This window comes from Rhamphochromis sp. 'chilingali', assembly GCF_963969265.1.
Source record: "Rhamphochromis sp. 'chilingali' genome assembly, chromosome: 5".
NCBI classification, from domain to species: domain Eukaryota; kingdom Metazoa; phylum Chordata; class Actinopteri; order Cichliformes; family Cichlidae; genus Rhamphochromis; species Rhamphochromis sp. 'chilingali'.
This window is the reverse complement of record NC_137932.1, coordinates 7216118-7233552: the sequence shown is the minus strand read 5'-3', so window position 1 is coordinate 7233552 and position 17435 is coordinate 7216118. Positions and strand designations below refer to the sequence as shown.

Genomic DNA, 17435 nt, shown 5'->3' with positions numbered 1-17435 from the left:
AAACTCTCATTGAAGAGAGAAGCTGATTTCAGATCATATTTTTTTCACATTTTTACAATTTATTAAAAGCTGCAGCTCTTTTAAACCCACAATCCTATTATATACAATTTAAAAATAGAAAAAACAACAACTGCTGCTAAAATTGAAATTAAAGTGACTTAAATAATAAAAAGAAAAGAAAACTCATCCGCTCCTTGTCTGTGCTTAAGGTTCATGACTTCAGCCTTTGCAGTTAAAAGTTGCAGTTAAGTTTAAAGACATCACTATTATTCTAACCTCCAACCAGACTGTGGCAGTGGGATTGCATTATGGATCATGTAGGTATTATGTTTTCACATTATTTGATGAAGAATTCTTTTATGGAAATGTTTTACTGGAAACTCTGCTTCTTTTATATGTAAATCAGTATTGTGAATGTATCTGTAAAGAAAACATCCTCAAGTTTTCTTCTTTCTTCCCAGAATGATCTTAAGAACATCTAAAATTGGATACACTGAGAAATATTCAGCTCCATTCTGACATATTGCACTTTGAAGATGTGATTACTTTTAAAAATACTTCTACTAAAATGACTTTTGGGGGGGTGGGTTGTGGGGCTTGTCTATACAAAGCTTCTAAAGCTCTATTTTATATATATATATATATATATATATATATATATATATATATATATATATATATATATATATATATATATATATATATATATATATATATATATATTTTATTTTTTTTTTTATTTTTTTTTTTTTAAATCAAGGATTAATTGTTTAGCACCAATGATGAGACAGTTTTCTACAGGTTTTATACACAGTGTCCCTGATCTTTGAGTCCCTTTAAAGGTGTCTTCAGCTCTTTGCCTCTCACATACCCTCTGCTCTGTCTCTCTGTATCTTCAGACCTCTTTACAAAGACTTGGATCTCCATGGATCCAGTGGCAGATCTGGGCGTATTTAGGAGGTGTGATCCTCACTGCAACATTAAAGTCCCTCTGCTCACCCCCCTCCACCTTCACCCAATGATGGCCTGAAAACACTCCAATCACCCTCCTCTTCCACTTCCCCTTGCTGCCTGTGTGTCCCGCTTCCTGCCTGAGTCGGATGTAAACACCCGCCCCTGTAGCACCGGTCTGCGCATCGCAGTGCTGATACATCAGATCATCAGACTCCTTTGCCACTGAGCAGAAGCGATAAACCACCCTCTCATCTCCGATACCGTCAGGCAGGTTTTTGTCAGCATCATAGCCTGAGAAGTGGATCCTTGTGAGGGGTGCAGTCGAGGGTGCTACTCCGAGCTCCATGTGCTTTTGCTTTACTGGTCGTTTCAGCTCCAGAAGGGCGTAGTCATAGTCGGGAGAAAGAGAATTAGTAGAGTTCTGGGTGTGGATCCATCCTTTAGGGATTTTTGTTTGCTTAACTCGAGTCCAGCGAAACACTGGTTCCTGTGTGGCCCCAGTACTGCGGCGGACATGAATGAGGCCTTTTCGTCTCCCTCTTCTCTCAGACTTTTTGTCTCCACCATCAGCTGTTCCCTCCTCAGCCCTTTTTCTCCCTCTACGTCTTCTACCTTCAACTCCCTTTCTCCCTCTCTCCCCAACTAAACTATTCATCTCCCCACCTCCATCCATTAGCTTCTCCTCTCCTTCCTTCTCACCTTTCTCAGCCCCTCCTTTCCTTCCTTGTCTTCTCCTCCCTCCTCTTCTCCTCCCCCCACTTCCTCTTGTAGTTTTCAGCTGTAACAAACCTACTCTAACCTTCCTGGCACCCTCCAGGTAGTCCCTGCCATCATGGATGCAGTGTGCTGCTGTTAGCACATGTTTTGAAGATATCAGGACTCCAGAACAGCCCGTAGAGATGCGGACTGCAGCAGAGAACGGGTAGTTGGTGATGAAATGGGAGTCTGAGATCACAAAACGACCATCTGCTCCATAAACCTGCCGTTTCCTGCGGGGAAGACCTGTTGAATGTGCCGGTGGTCTTGTAGACATCTTGTTGATTCCCTGCAAACTCATGTCTGTATGTGTGCGAGTGCCATTTTCATACAGCGTCTCATATCCCAGATTTCTCTCTTGCTCAGTTTGGTCTACAGGTGGTAGGGTGCTTTGACATTCTATTCCACAGAGCATCTTTGCCGCTCTTCTTTCTAATTCTTCTTTTTCCTCTTCCTTCCCTGTGAACAAAGGTGTTCTTAAAAGTGCTGTGCGTGTGGCCACCAGCTCAGGAAGGCTCTGTCTGGTCCACCTGTGCACCTCGTTGCTCTCACTGTTGCCAAAAACACCAGAAGCTGAAAGTGCAGCTACACAGAGCAGCACACACTTCAAATGAGTCAGGGCCATCCCGCTGAAAATACAGTAAAAAAAAAAAATATTTGAGAGTTGGAGAGAAATACCAAAAGATTTTTACACTGAGGCTAGGAGTTAAACGACCAGCAGATGGCGCACAAGCTTTACGTATGAATTGAAAATAGCTCGGCAGCTAAATGTTTAAGATTTCACTTTAAATTAAAATGACATGTTAGTTATTTCCGTTAACTTTGAAAAGTATTTCTAATCTAATCACGAAATATAATCATTACCTTTCCTATAAAACCGAAAACATATTTTTTGGATCCAAACTAATGTATTTATTGCAAAGTTAAGCAGGTCAATAACAAACAACGTGAAAGCTATGAAAATAAATCGGCATAACCCGTAAATTTAAAAATATATACATTTTACAGATATTCTTAGGAAGGACATATTAATGTAAATAAGCTAATGTGACCTTTTCGTTGTTAGCGGCATGAAAAATATAAAACATTCCTACCTGCAGATAAAATAAATATATTGTCCTTACTGTGGATTTAAAAAAACTCTCTCTATCCGAAATACTTCCCGCAGACTGCTTCCATCATTTGCTGAGCTCAAAGGAAAAAAAAGAGGGGGATCGCAATGAGAGGCAGCGTGCAGGGTCCTCATAGGCATCCACATCCCACTCCGATGTATAAAAAAAAAAGTCAGCACCAGGCATGCAGAGGGATGAACCAGCCCAGCAGCACGAAGGCTTTTGTGTTTTTAGCAAGTGATGACATCACGTTTGAGGTCAAAGTTGCAGTCGTGTGGACACAGATTCCGGTTTATGTTGCTATTTCGTTCTTTTAGAACTGTATTTAAACATAAACATTTATTGCTCTTACATATAAATCAGCCTCGAGAAACTTTGAGTGTAGGTTTATGTGTGTGTGTGTGTGTGTGTGTGTGTGTGTGTGTGTGTGTGTGTGTGTGTGTGTGTGTGTGTGTGTGTGTGTGTGTGTGTGTGTGTGTGTGTGTGTATTAAATGTATTTCAAACGACCTATCAAAGTGTTTCTAGACATGAGTCCAGTGCAGCTCTTACCTGTAGTTTAACCCCTGCTGTTTATGTCAACAAAGACTCTGCTACAGGCAATTACTCGTTATTCCTATCCTATTAGTTGCTGCTGCAGAGATTTTATTCTTGTGTTATTGTGTTATTCTCATGTTTTGTCAACCTTTGTTGACCTCTATGAAGTCAAAATAGCCTGACCAGTTCCGAGGAAAGTGGAAAACATCCAGTTCTATGACGTAAACGCTGAAAATTAGTTCTCAGTCTTTATACATGTGAAATCTATACTTCCTTGGTGTTGTTCCATCTGTTGTGACAATGTGATACTAAGGGATTAATCCTCATTTGCATTAGCATCACAGTTTCCTTGTTATTAGTTCCCCTTTGATTCCTCAAAAGGTGAACACCTTCAACATTTATCATTATTAGTGCATGCCACTCACACCAAGTTTCCAGCATGGCACAAGTCAACTCCACCACGGTTACTTCTAACATCTCTTCCTCTCCTGGAGATTCACCTCATCCTTCTTTGGACTCCAGGAGTCTTGTTCCTGCAGTGGTGCTGTCCATCTGCTTTCTGCTGGGATTCCCTGGAAACATTGCTGTCATCGTTCTTAAGCCAAACTGGGAGAACATGTCCAGTCTGAGCCAGAGTTTGATGCTGAATCTGGCTGTGTCAGACCTGCTCTGCTTTGTTACCATTCCACTGTGGATTTACTATTTTCTCTATGGCTGGACCTTCAGCCTGGTAGCCTGCAAGCTCGTAACGTACATTGGGTACTGCAGCATTTATGCCGGTCTGCTGACTGTGACTGTGCTCAGTGTTCAGCGTTACCTTCAGGTGGTTCACCTACAGAGGAGTTTAAATCTAGTGAAAGCAAGGTTGCTGCTGGCTCCTCTCTGGCTGGCTTCGATGACCCTGTCCATCCCTGCTTTAGTGGTTCGATGGCTGGACAAAGATCAGCACTGGACACGTTGCAAACCTCACTACTCCTCCAAGGGTCAGAGGGTAGCTGTGGTGTTGACAGGACTCCTGGTAGGAGTTGTGTCATTTTCTGTCATGGCTTTTTCATACATCAGTCTCTACAGAAAGCTGAATCGAGCAGCCTTTTTCAACAATCCACAGACCACCAGACTGATTACCAGCATTATAGTGACTGTATTTGTCCTGTGGGTGCCATATCGTGCCATGAATGTGGTGGAGATTGCAGCTGTTTCCCTCGATAACAAATCCTTGTTAAAGTTTAGCGAGGACACCTGGAACGCTTTTGCCTCTGTAACATTTGTAAACAGTGCCGTAAATCCACTCCTTTATGCCTTTACTTCTAATCGTTTGTTCAGTCTTTGCCAAAAAATGCTGAACATTTAGTGGAGAAGTTCAGATTTCCCCAAAATCTGTCTAAGTCAACAGATGTCACTGAAGAAGCAGCACCTCAATGTTGAACATCTTTGGAGAATAATTTTTGCCCTGCTGATACTGGAAATTATATTTTGAGTCAAAATATCTCCTCTCTCCTTCTGATACGCACAGGGTCCTCTTTATTTGTCACAGGCAACTGTTGGTGATTGGTGGTTTAATGATGAATTTCAAGGTTAAGCAACATCTCCCCTCAAATCAATCGTGCGCTGATTACATCTGGTCCTCAGCCAGAGCTTAAAAACACATGATTGTTGAAAAGGAATGAGGCAAACATTCAATAGAATCAAAGTACCTATCAAATTACATATAATTACAAAGAATTTCATCTGAAATTATAATGTAATCTCCATTAATCTGAGACAGCTGGGAAATTGAAGTAATCATATCAATGACAGTGACACCAGCTGATATCAACCATTCACTGGCTTGATGACAATCAAAGCAGTTTCTACATGTTTTTAATTTTCTCATGTTGAGTTTGGGTGTTTTTGTGGACTTTATATCCATCAGCCAGTCAGAAGAAACAACAATTAATGAAAAGATTGAATAAATGTTTTCACTGGAGCTCCTTCATCAACAGGAACAGCCTTCTGTCTGTGATGTTACCAACAGAAAGGACAGAGAGAGTGCTGCTCTAATACAGCAAGCAGATGTGTGTAAACTCAATTATCCTTCCATTAACTCATCATTTCACTTTTATTTTGTTAATACATTTGTTTTTATTCATCGGCATTTTAAAATAGTATAAAAATAGGCACATTGTACCATGCCATTAAAAGCATATAAAGGGAATTTTAAAATTCAAAATGGTGAATGGTTTTACCAAAAGTGTAGTTATCACAGGAAGAGGAAGTACCTGTATGTTCTTCCTATTAAGAGTGGGAACACAATGAAAAATGATTTCTCCATAGCTTTAAATGTTCTGTAATAGTTTAAATGTTTATTAGAGAAAGTTTTGTGAATTCTGAATGTTTATATTTATCTAAGTTCATGAGGATTTGATGAGAACACTGAAAGCACCTTCATTTCTGTACTGTAAATGCAAAGCTAGCAGCTGGCTAGCTAGAGACCAACCCAGGTTCAGGTTACCTAACTCAACAATAAGGTAACATATTTCTCAAATACTATATAGTATCATTATGGGTACAGAAAAGTACTTAAATGATCTCCTATAATTCTCAATTGTATTTAATACTGATGTGATATATTTATAAATTAGCTCTAGTTTGTTCCAAAACCATTGCATAGTTTTAGTTCCACAGTTTATCATATTATACAAGAGTGTTACGCACACATATACTGTTACAAGGTAACTGTGTGTGTGTGTGTGTGTGTGTGTCCGCTTCATAGTAGTATATATAACCCACAGTTCAGCAAAGATGACTTCCAGAGAAATTGATTTGTATTTTTAAAGGGTTCACTTTGTTACTTCCACAGCATCTGTGATTATATTTGTGGAAATTCTCAATAAAACTCTGCATTGTTCTTCCACTGAAATGTTTCAGGATATTTGCACTGATATGTTTGATTAGCCAAGTCACCCTTTTTATGCTCTCAGGCTTTATGGACAGCTGTCTTGTTCAACCTGTAACCTCAGTACAAAACTCTGTCTAGACACTACTGGTAAATCCATCCCACCCAAAGAGTCAGGACTACTGCAGGAGAGAATGTGGTTGGTGATTCAGTATTTCCCCCAGCTGTTCCTTTGGGCCCAGGCGAGGTTTTCTCCTGCCTCTTGTAAGGAACAGAAGAAACTCTTTCCCATCCAAGTTTGACTTGTCTGGTCTCTGTGCACCCCTGCCAAGATGCTCATTAAAGATTTTCACAATGTGTAACACACACTTTTGGTAATCAAAAGGGGGTTTTCTGGACTGGCAAAGCAGGAAAACATACAAAGCTGAATCATTTTTAAACTTGGATGCAAAGTCTTGAATACAAAACAAAATGACAAAAGTTGATAACTAAACATATCTTGGCAAGAAGTCTGAGAACAGAAAAAACCAAACGATGTATAAAAAAAATAATATAACATTTATTTTAGTCAAAATAAATGTTTCAAGTCCTTTAACTCCTCACTGATCAATAATGCAAAGTTATAAAAAGTCAGCATCATCCGTCAGCTCTCCTAAAGAAAATACTGAAAAAAAATTAGGGAGGACCAAACAAACTTACTATTAAAAACCATTACAAGCTATTAAAAAAAATAAAGAAAACATCAAATTTAAATGTTATTACATGTTTGCTATTTTATTTCATCTAACTGGGACAGTTGCCGGGGGCCAGGTTCAGCTTATTGGTGTGGGCATCCACAGCAGTCCCAGTTTCTTATGTGAGTCAATTTTCTCATTGGGAAAATTTAATTCTCGCCCTTGACACATCTAAAGAGTCGCAGAAAAAGGCTTAAAGTGATGTAGTGACTACAGACTGCACAATATCAATGAAACTCAGTGATTTGTAACAACGAGAGGCAGAACAATTGTCAGCGATGCAAAGTGGGATCAGCTTTGATTGCTGAAGTGACTGCCCATAGGAGTGAATGATACCACTGATTGACAAGTTGTTTAACACATCACAGGTTTACCTTCATGATCAGAGCTTGAACATCCAATAGCAATTTAACCTTTAACTACAAAGCGATGAGAGCGACTCACTTCATATATGGACAAAGCTTTGAAGGGGACATTACAATGATTCAAATGGGGCTAAAGTGATCCTCGACTTAAAGAGAATCATAAAGGACTATAAAGTGTGAAGACTGGTTCCTTCTTAGATCTCTCCATGCTACCATTTAACCCTTAAGTGCAAAACTAAGCCAGCTAGCTCCTGACTGTAGCAAGATCTTTCTAAAATAATATTTCTATTTTTAAACCGGATGATTAAATTAGTAGAAATAAGGAAACAAGCCATTGACACAAGGTCACAGTTCTCCATATGAAATTATCAAAATGTATTCAGTAAGTGGAGTCCAGTCTATGGGGAGCTAGAGATAACAGCATTTTATTGCCCTGGGACAATTGATGACTCACTGTTGCCTGCTCAGTGCTATCTTCTCACGCATCTCAGATTTGCTTTTCTTTCCCCCACATCCCTCAATTACTAATCTCTCCTCTGCTGTCCAGCCCTTTATTTAACTCTTCTTTCTTTTTGTCTTCAATTCCTCCGTCCCTGAACACCGTCTCTAGAGTCAACAAAACAAAAACAGCAGCCCCCTCTCCCAGTAAGAAACTTGCTACAGCTGCCAGGAGAAGAGGTGAGGATAGAAACATGACTGAGGAAAAAGCAAAGAAGAGAAGAGGAGATGGTTTACCTTGGCTCACTCTGTGTCTCATAATAGAGCTTTTTTGTTTTCTGTCCAGCTGTAATTCTTAGTTTTAGTGGGAGACTGCAGTTAAATGGAAATCCCCCCCCACACACACAGCACCAATCTAAGAGATTTCAGGTTCAGTGTGACCTCTTGAGAAACATGAATCTGATAAAGTTTGTCTGAGATCTCCAGCTGTAAGCACAAATCAACAAAGTAAGGTAAATAGAGCGGCAGTAAACTGTTTGGATCTTGACAAAAAGGGTTTGGTTAGGAGAATAGGTTCGTGGGATGAAGCAGACAGAAGAAATGTCTTGCAATGAGTGTCAGGGTGTGTTTGTCTGTTTGGTTAATCCTTCATGTGCATACATGTCACCGGGTGAGTTAGACAGACATTCCAATTGGTTTGTTTAATAGGTATGAAACTGCTTGCACTGACAGCTATAATTATGCCATAACATGCCTACCAAATATGACCTTAAAATTTTTTGAGATAAATTCATATCATGTTTTCATATTTACCTTTTTTATTGTGGCTCAAACAATCTGACGGCGTCTTAGCTTTTTCTCAGCAGTGCAGAGCTTGAACTTCAATATTTTGTATGACCACCTTTAGCCTTCAACACAGTCTGAACTCTGGCAAATTCTAATGGTGCTTTTGTGCACTCATAATTCCATCACCTTTGACAAGATCCCCAACACCACCGGCTCAAATGAAGCCCCAAACCATGAAAGAGCCTCCACTGTCTGCAGCCATCTTTTACAGATGGCTGCAGACATTCACTGTTGTTCCAGTCTGTTGACCACTGCCTTATATTCTGATGACAATTTGAAATAAAAATGTCAGATTTAATTTATTAGTCGATGAGACCTGTGGCCATGTGGTCAAAGGTCATGACTTTCAGACCGAGTTCATCGACTGTATCTAGTTTTTAGGCCTGCCACTTTTCTTCAGTCCTCCACTTGTTCAGTTTCCTCAAACATTTTAAGGATGCACTACACACCAGAGATATACCAAGTGTTTTCCTAATAGCTCTGTGAGAATCACATTTTTGGTGAAGAAAAAAATAAAATTTTATGCCTGTAAAAATGTGTTATGTTTGGCATTTTTTGTCAGTTCAAATAAACAAGTCAGAACAAATTATTTGTTGTTGCTGTTAGCAAAAAGTACAGAAAGGTATCATTTCAAATCTTTAGAGTTGTCTGTTATGCGTAGGCACAAAACTGGTTCATCCTTTGCGTTAGGGGCAGGGATAGCTCAGTAAGTAGGGTGTTCACCCCATGAACTACCTACTAAGTTGGGGGTTCAAATCCACAGAACGGCTACCCTGAGGTACCCCTAAGCAAGGTACCGTCTCTACACACTGCTCCCCGGTGCTGGATTGGTGGCTGCCCACTGCTTCACTGAGTGAATGGGTTAAATGCAGAAGACTAATTTCCTACAGGATTCAGAATCAGAATCAGAAAGGGTTTTATTGCCAAATGTTGAGCAGGTTTACATTAGGAAATTGCTGCGGTGCTTAGTGCAAACATACTGTCATATAACGCTTAAATAGACATGAAAATAAAAATAAGAGTAAGAATTAAAAGTGCTTTAAAAGATTAATAAAGTATACATTATTTAGGTGCTTTTTAATAGTGAATAATTCATAGCTCAGTGTTAAAAGGCTCAAAAAAAGCCCATGAAAAAAAATATCATTCCTCTGCAAATGTTAAGGTTCAAGAACTGGACTTAAAATGATTAAAACAGCAGCCAATGTCCAACTCCTGCTTTTAACTTTTAAAAGCAGGAGTTGGCAGTTTAATGGCCTTGTGTTTCACACTGTATTCTGTCTGTAAATATCAGCACATGTCACTGCTGGTGAAGAAGAATCTCCATGCAGATATACAGATGCATGCATTTGCGTATTCTGTATATTAAATGTATTATTTAAGCCAACCAAAGCTGTTGTTGTTGCATCATCTCCTATCACCATTACTTCGTTCACTTACTGATAGTATCAGCTCATACTGTAGTGTGTGAAAGTCTTGCGCCTTCTTGTAATCTTGAAAGTGCTCTTGAGCAATAGTTCTCCAGGCTTTCTTGATGTCTTTAAACTGCAAAGATCAAGTATGATAAATACTTGCCAAAGAGGCTAAGCTGGAAGTCCCCTTCACAGCTCCAAGTCTTTGCAGACAAACCTGATACTGAGAAGTGCAAGTTTAGCACGTAAGAAAAAACTACATGATTAACTATATTTTTCCCCTTCATCAAGTATGCACCGCATGGAAATAACAGAGCAGAGCACTGTAACAATTCTTTCCAGAAATGTTTTGTTTTCATTAAAATGAGGCCTGGCATACTTTAAAAATCAATTCCCAATCTTCAGTGTGACTGTTTGAATCACGCTTATTTCACAGAAGTAAACAAACCTCCTGTAACTCAGAACGTTGGTGCAATGGACAGCTTAGCTCACATGTTTTTGTCTGCAATCTGCAGTCTCAGAGGAGAACGTGCCGAGGGAAGGGCTGTTCTGGACAAATAGGTGTATATTTTCTTGGCTCCACAAAGTTTAATGAGGGCTTAAAGGGAGGAGGGACAGTCTTTTCAAGCAGACACTAAATCCTTTTTTAACAAAAGGTTATGGAAGTTAACTGTTGAAAAGGATCTGCATCTAAATTAATAATGTTCATTTTTATTTGATCCTATCTGACTCTATCCATCTCACCTTATCCCCACCATCCTCCTTTGTCACACCAACTCATTGCATGCCCTCCTGCAACAACTGCACCCCATTACACAGCTACAACCTCTTCATCAAATTTGCAGATGACACAACTGTAGTAGGTCACATCAGCAACAATGACGAGACCTACTACAGGAGTGAAGTGAGCCATCTGGCCAAGCCGTGCAGAGACAGCAACCTTTCCCTGAACGTGGAGCCGAATAAAGAGATCATTGTAGACTGTGAAAATCACCCGAACACAAAACACCAGGCGTTGGGGTCGGGAAACACCCATGCCTTCAAAGACTTCAAAGACAATGCTGAAGCTATCCAGGGACCAATGACACTTAGCCAAACGCAACATACTGAAAATCATGTAAATAAATTTGCTCGGTTGAAAATCACCCAGTGTTAGTGTTGTGATATTTTGATACCATGGTAGCATTTACAGGATATTGTTTTATAGTGATATTATACAGGAAAATTGTTACTCAATAAGGCCCATTTACTAGTTGTTTTTCTCTTTCTCTGTGACCCAAGAATTAATGTGTAAGAATCACAGGCTGGTACCTCAAGGTTGAAAACACCACAGAGATTACTTCCTTACTCCCATCCTCCCTTCTTTATCTCTTAGAAAAGGGTTTGTTAAAGGCCAGGTGGTTTGTTTCAGAATTCACTAATGAAAGAACTCTGTATTCTATGTCTAGGAGTGTATTTCGCTGGGATAATCATAAATTGTAGCTGAACTGATAAACTATACAAAGGATACTTCTTTGCTCAGAGGGCAGGAAGACGCTTCCTTATTTGATCTGTACCGGTTTGAACTGAGAATCTGCTGACACACGAACCTTTTTCCTCTATATAAACTGTTGTCTGATGAATAAACCTTTGAGTTGATTTTGGGAAAGCAACCTGAAGCAGTCTGTGTTTCCTTGTTCTCCCAAGCTACTCCTGGCGCTGTAACTAACCTGCTGAACGGCATACCTGAGTGTTACTTTGAATAATTTTGAATCTTATAGGGTAAAGACAGAACTCTGCTTATAGGTGCCCACGCCTCGGAGGAAAACCCGATCCACGGATGACCCGGGACGGAGATTTCTTTCAGTTAGCGTTCTACGGTTAATGTATAAATTAATGCAATTTATCAAGTTTAAAATGACAGAAAAGTACTGTTATTATTTGGATTTTATTTGGGGATTTTATGTTAAAAATCCTTTATCTTTAATCCACATTTACTATAATAAAATAATATATCACACACAAAAAACAGGCAGAATACTTTTGTAAAATCAATAACTTGGTTGATAATTACAACAAACTATTGTTAAATTATGATTACGTCAGTATACACAGAGTCTTTAGATGTAATTTTATATAGAAATCTTGTATTTTAATCGATATTTACTTACTTATTTACTGTTAAAAAGATATTCTGGCATAAAGAAAAGTAACACTAAAAATATTATCTTTATTTATTTAATAATATCAGCACTTCTGCAATGCATTACTACAACTTCAGTTTGTTATAACTATCCTTCAAAAAAGGTTTTTTTTAATTAAAAAGGGAAAAAAAATACAATCTACTGCTGTTACAAGACCACTTCATAACTTCATATACATTTTCACATACTCAAAACTACACTGTGGTTGAATGGCAAGAGAGACATTATAATTTACTTTTGTCAATGGGATATTTTTCAGTTTAGTTTGTTTTTAATTCTACATCACAGTTCATTCTAAGTAAACATGCAAGAATTGTCTCTCTGAATTAACGTAAGGAACTTAACCGACATAATCACCTGCAGAAATGTTAAGATCAGTTACTTTGTTTTGTCCGTGTACAAAAATGTCAAAAATTTACAAAGGTTGAATTGTCTTTATTGCACAAACTCTGCCTCTCCTTTATCGTTATTTGAATTGAAAGCGACCTGAAATCCAAATAATTGTGACAACATGTGGTGATGTTTGAATCAGGAAACATCTGCGAAGCCTTTATGTCATGTCTCACTGCTATAATAAGCAAAGATCTCATAAACAGGCTGACATGTGCAGTTTCTGTCATCGTGTTAGCGCTCCAACAGGAGGAGGAGGATTTTGTTGTTCTGTTATTCTAAGTGTGTGTGTGTGTGTGTGTGTGTGTGTGTGTGTGTGTGTGTGTGTGTGTGTGTGTGTGTGTGTGTGTGTGTGTGTGTGTGTGTGTGTGTGTGTGTAAGCAACCATGTGTTGTGGGCCTTGAACTGGTTGTTTGTTTTGTACATGCTTTATATGTTTTCTCCATTCCAGCACAAATGTGTGGTGCATACTTAGCATTTATTCTGTCTTCCACAGTAAGGGTCACTTGTTTTTTTCTCTGCTCTTTTTCTTTATTCTGTCACTCAGCAATGTGCATTAGAAATCTGAGCACCATGTGTTTACCAATGGGACACAAAAGAAATTAAAACTAAAAAGCTGCGAAGTGATGCATGGCAAGATAGTGAGTACTTGCTGCAAACCAGGTTTGAGGATGACTTCTTTATGCTTGCATGAAATGCTCTCTTAGGCTTTTTGGCCTCTTGCTCTGTTAAGCTAAACAGTAACCATGTACTCCCCTTTGTCTCAGAGTTTCAAATTGCTCATGTTTCACTAAAAAATCTTCATGCTCTCCTTAGGCCTCTGTGGGTTCTCTTTGAGTACTCAGCCTTCTTCCCACAGTCCAAAGACATGCATTTCTAAAATGACTGCATGTATAAATGCAAAGGTGTGAATGATTGTCTGTCCCTTGGTGTTAGTCCTGCGACAGACCCCACCTCGCTCCCTCTGAATGCTGGGATAGAATCCACTTAGATCCTGAATTAGACACATGGGGAAAAAATGGCTGGATGGATGGTCACCAAGACATAAAACCTGTATCCATAGCATTGCTAGTGAAAGTTTGATTAAAAAAAACAAAATGCCTTACAAATTTAACCCCTTAAAGCCTGAAATAATTGCTAGAAAGCTTTTGAAAAATAAGAATCTTTGAAAATGGAGAGTTTATTAAACCACCAATAAACATCACCATATTGACAAATTTGTTCCCATATATGACTTTTATTTCAGTTAATTTGCTACATCGGGCATTTTTTTAATCGCTTAAAATACATTTTGCAATTTATTTCTGCTGCTGATGAAATTGAAGTCTCAAAAACTCACAAAAGAAAAATTGGTGAAAATCATTTAATCATAAGATCACTTTCCCAAAAACGCTGTTTACGTAGCAGAAAACCTCCAGTGCCAACACATTGAGCCATTTACATGGACACAATACAGCCAAACAGAAACACCTGTCCAGATGTATTTATGGATTTTCTTTTTCCTGGAGGCACTTCCTTATGGTTTGTACTTTGTAACTTTGTAATTTGTTAATCTTAATGCGCACTTGCTAAAGGCCAATCTACACAAACCGATGCCCATGAAGAAGTTAGTTTCTGAGCCTGGTGTGCAGACTGACCTTCGGTCCTGCAGAGCACCACTGGGATAGATTGGAACGCTCTGTTTGAGCCAGGCCCTCTCACCTAAATTCAGCAGGCAACCTCACTGATTTTCTTGCTCATTTTTGATCAAACGACTACTTTAAAACTCACATGTGGGTGTAATATTCAGTGTTTGCATGCTTTTGGACACATATCTCTCTCTCTATTCTGTGGAAATAATGACTCTGCAAGTGTTTCCTAACAGCTGAAAAAGCTGATTAATTAAGCCTTTGTCACTAATTGCAACTCCTGACATCTTGGAAAAAAGAATCAGTGTATTATATTGATAGCAGATGCAATAATTGTATTCCATAAGAAACAAAATGTTGATTTGGAAAAATGGTGGTTAAAGTTTACTTAGTTCTATAGGTATTGCTCTTTGATTTTTACTGTGCAGAAGGCACGCTTTGTTAAACTGCATTTGCCTTCAGGGCGTGGTGCTAAATAACAGGTTGTAAGTAAGATAATGAAGATTTAGCACCTTGAAAAGTAATGCTACCTCATATCATTTATGCTATCAGTGTAAAGTGAGGACAATTATTCTCCACTGTAATCTCACTGCAGAGAACACCCTCTGACTGATGGAGCTTTAGGACCAGGAAGTGGAGCGAATGACCTTTCCATCTTGCTTCTGTTTCAGCTGCAACAAAAAAGAGAGACTAACTAATCTGAACGTCTGTGGAAACAGTGCAGTTCATTTAAAGGTTTAAACCATGCCACATGTCTCTTTTATAACTTTATTAACAAGGCACTCCACTCGGGGAGGAATTGGCAAACCTATTGGTGACTATGAGTTGTGTTTACCAGCATGCAGCCAGTGCGTGTGGAATCCATGGTGGTGATTGAACTGAGACAGGAGGTTGACTGCTGGTAGGTTTGCTTTTAATGGGGCTAGATTCTATCAATCTGACTTTAACTCAGTGTGTCTGGCATTTCCCCCAGTCCTGGGGCTTAGCATTGCTGTCAGACAATGCTATAAGCTTTCAGATCTTTCCACTTCTTAAAAAAAAAAAAAAAAAAAAAAAAAAAAAGCCAGATTCACTGTTTCGGGTTGAGGCAGAAAACTTCACTCAGCCATGTGAGACAGTGGGAGGCGGCTTGGCGAAGCCGAGACTTCACACCAAATAGATAATGACACACAGTTAAATCATCCACCTCCCAGCTGTATGTTTATCTCTTCGGTCTTTATCATTTTTGTGTCTGTCTGGATCCATCTGTATGGAAAATATAGTTATTGTATCCAAGTAGCCAACACACAAACAACTGGCTCTAAACCCAGAGATTTTCACTCATCACTTGATTTTTATTCGCAATTTCTCTGTCCTTACACGACCTCTGTATGTCCTGTGCTCAGTTGCTTCAGTGTATGATTCTCTCAGTAATACTCTCACCTACAAACCCCTGCAGCTCGAGGAGGATGATATCGTACTTGTGTAACTATATATAAGTAATATGTAACCTTTGTGTGTGTTCTTACCTTTTAGATTTTAATTGAATTTGCATTTTTGTGCTTTTTTGTTTTGTTTGGGGGGGTTGGTTGTTGGTTTTTTTGCTTTTTGGAAGCAAAACATCACACGTTTTATATTTCATATTATGTCTTCTGGTTCCAATCCTAAACTTTCAACAGCCAAAACACACACACACACACAAAACATAATAATAATAATTCCTGCTTTTAAAATGTAGAGTTTAACTGCTTTCTTTCGTGTGGACTGAAAACTGTATTATTTTTAATAAACTGGACAGAGAAACGAGAGTGAATTCATTGCTGTAGGTGGGAAAAAATCAAGCCAATGAATAATAATGCGTATTTCTGCATTCATTGACATCCATACTTAAACTGTAGATATCGCAAGCTTTTTAGTAAGAACAATATTAAAGTGAAATAATGTGCAGCTGCTGATTCTAATCTAACTTTTTATCTACTAGCCTTTGACACATTCCCATGATTGAGTTTCACAAAAACAGCAGCAGCCAGCTGGCAGGAAAGTTTGAGTGATTTAATTGTGCAATGCTGGTGTATTTCAGAGTGACCTGTCTTTCCTTAAGTGAATGCACTTTATGTCACTTTAATAATTTTGTATCTGTACAAAGCTGGGATGAGCTAATTATCTAATTCTCAGCACAGGATCCTTAAAATAGAAGTGGATTGGTGTTATATCAGCTGCTGGTGAAGGTATGGGTCCAACTCGGCTCAGTGTGCACACGCCAGCATCATTAGCTGATTACTTTTGATTAAAGACACATTTCTTATCACTCTGCTCTAAACAGGGAAGGTTCTGATTATAAACACACTGCAACAATTACAGGGAGTGCAGAATTATTAGGCAAATGAGTATTTTGTCCACATCATCCTCTTCATGCATGTTGTCTTACTCCAAGCTGTATAGGCTCGAAAGCCTACTACCAATTAAGCATATTAGGTGATGTGCATCTCTGTAATGAGAAGGGGTGTGGTCTAATGACATCAACACCCTATATCAGGTGTGCATAATTATTAGGCAACGTCCTTTCCTTTGGCAAAATGGGACAAAAGAAGGACTTGACAGGCTCAGAAAAGTCAAAAATAGTGAGATATCTTGCAGAGGGATGCAGCAGTCTCAAAATTGCAAAGCTTCTGAGCGTGATCATCGAACAATCAAGCGTTTCATTCAAAATAGTCAACAGGGTCACAAGAAGCGTGTGGAAAAACCAAGGCGCAAAATAACTGCCCATGAACTGAGAAAAGTCAAGCGTGCAGCTGCCAAGATGCCACTTGCCACCAGTTTGGCCATATTTCAGAGCTGCAACATCACTGGAGTGCCCAAAAGCACAAGGTGTGCAATACTCAGAGACATGGCCAAGGTAAGAAAGGCTGAAAGACGACCACCACTGAACAAGACACACAAGCTGAAACGTCAAGACTGGGCCAAGAAATATCTCAAGACTGGTTTTTCTAAGGTTTTATGGACTGATGAAATGAGAGTGAGTCTTGATGGGCCAGATGGATGGGCCCGTGGCTGGATTGGTAAAGGGCAGAGAGCTCCAGTCCGACTCAGACGCCAGCAAGGTGGAGGTGGAGTACTGGTTTGGGCTGGTATCATAAAGATGAGCTTGTGGGGCCTTTTCGGGTTGAGGATGGAGTCAAGCTCAACTCCCAGTCCTACTGCCAGTTTCTGGAAGACACCTTCTTCAAGCAG

At 39.1% G+C, this 17435-nt stretch overlaps 2 protein-coding genes across 2 annotated transcripts; one reads left to right on the top strand and one right to left on the bottom strand.

Annotated features, from left to right (window-relative positions):
- Positions 1–793: 793 nt before the first annotated feature.
- Positions 794–3069, bottom strand: LOC308397061 (inactive serine protease 35-like; the record flags this gene model as incomplete). Its single annotated transcript, XM_080882780.1, has 2 exons — positions 794–2339; positions 3002–3069. 2 exons carry the CDS (start codon positions 3067–3069, stop codon positions 896–898), a joined length of 1512 nt encoding a protein of 503 aa, XP_080738906.1. The 3' UTR covers positions 794–895.
- A 727-nt stretch (positions 3070–3796) lies between these two features.
- On the top strand, positions 3797–4708 carry LOC308397060 (leukotriene B4 receptor 1-like; the record flags this gene model as incomplete). The annotated part of the gene is made up of 1 exon (XM_080882779.1): positions 3797–4708. One exon carries the CDS (start codon positions 3797–3799, stop codon positions 4706–4708), a length of 912 nt encoding a protein of 303 aa, XP_080738905.1.
- Positions 4709–17435: the final 12727 nt, after the last annotated feature.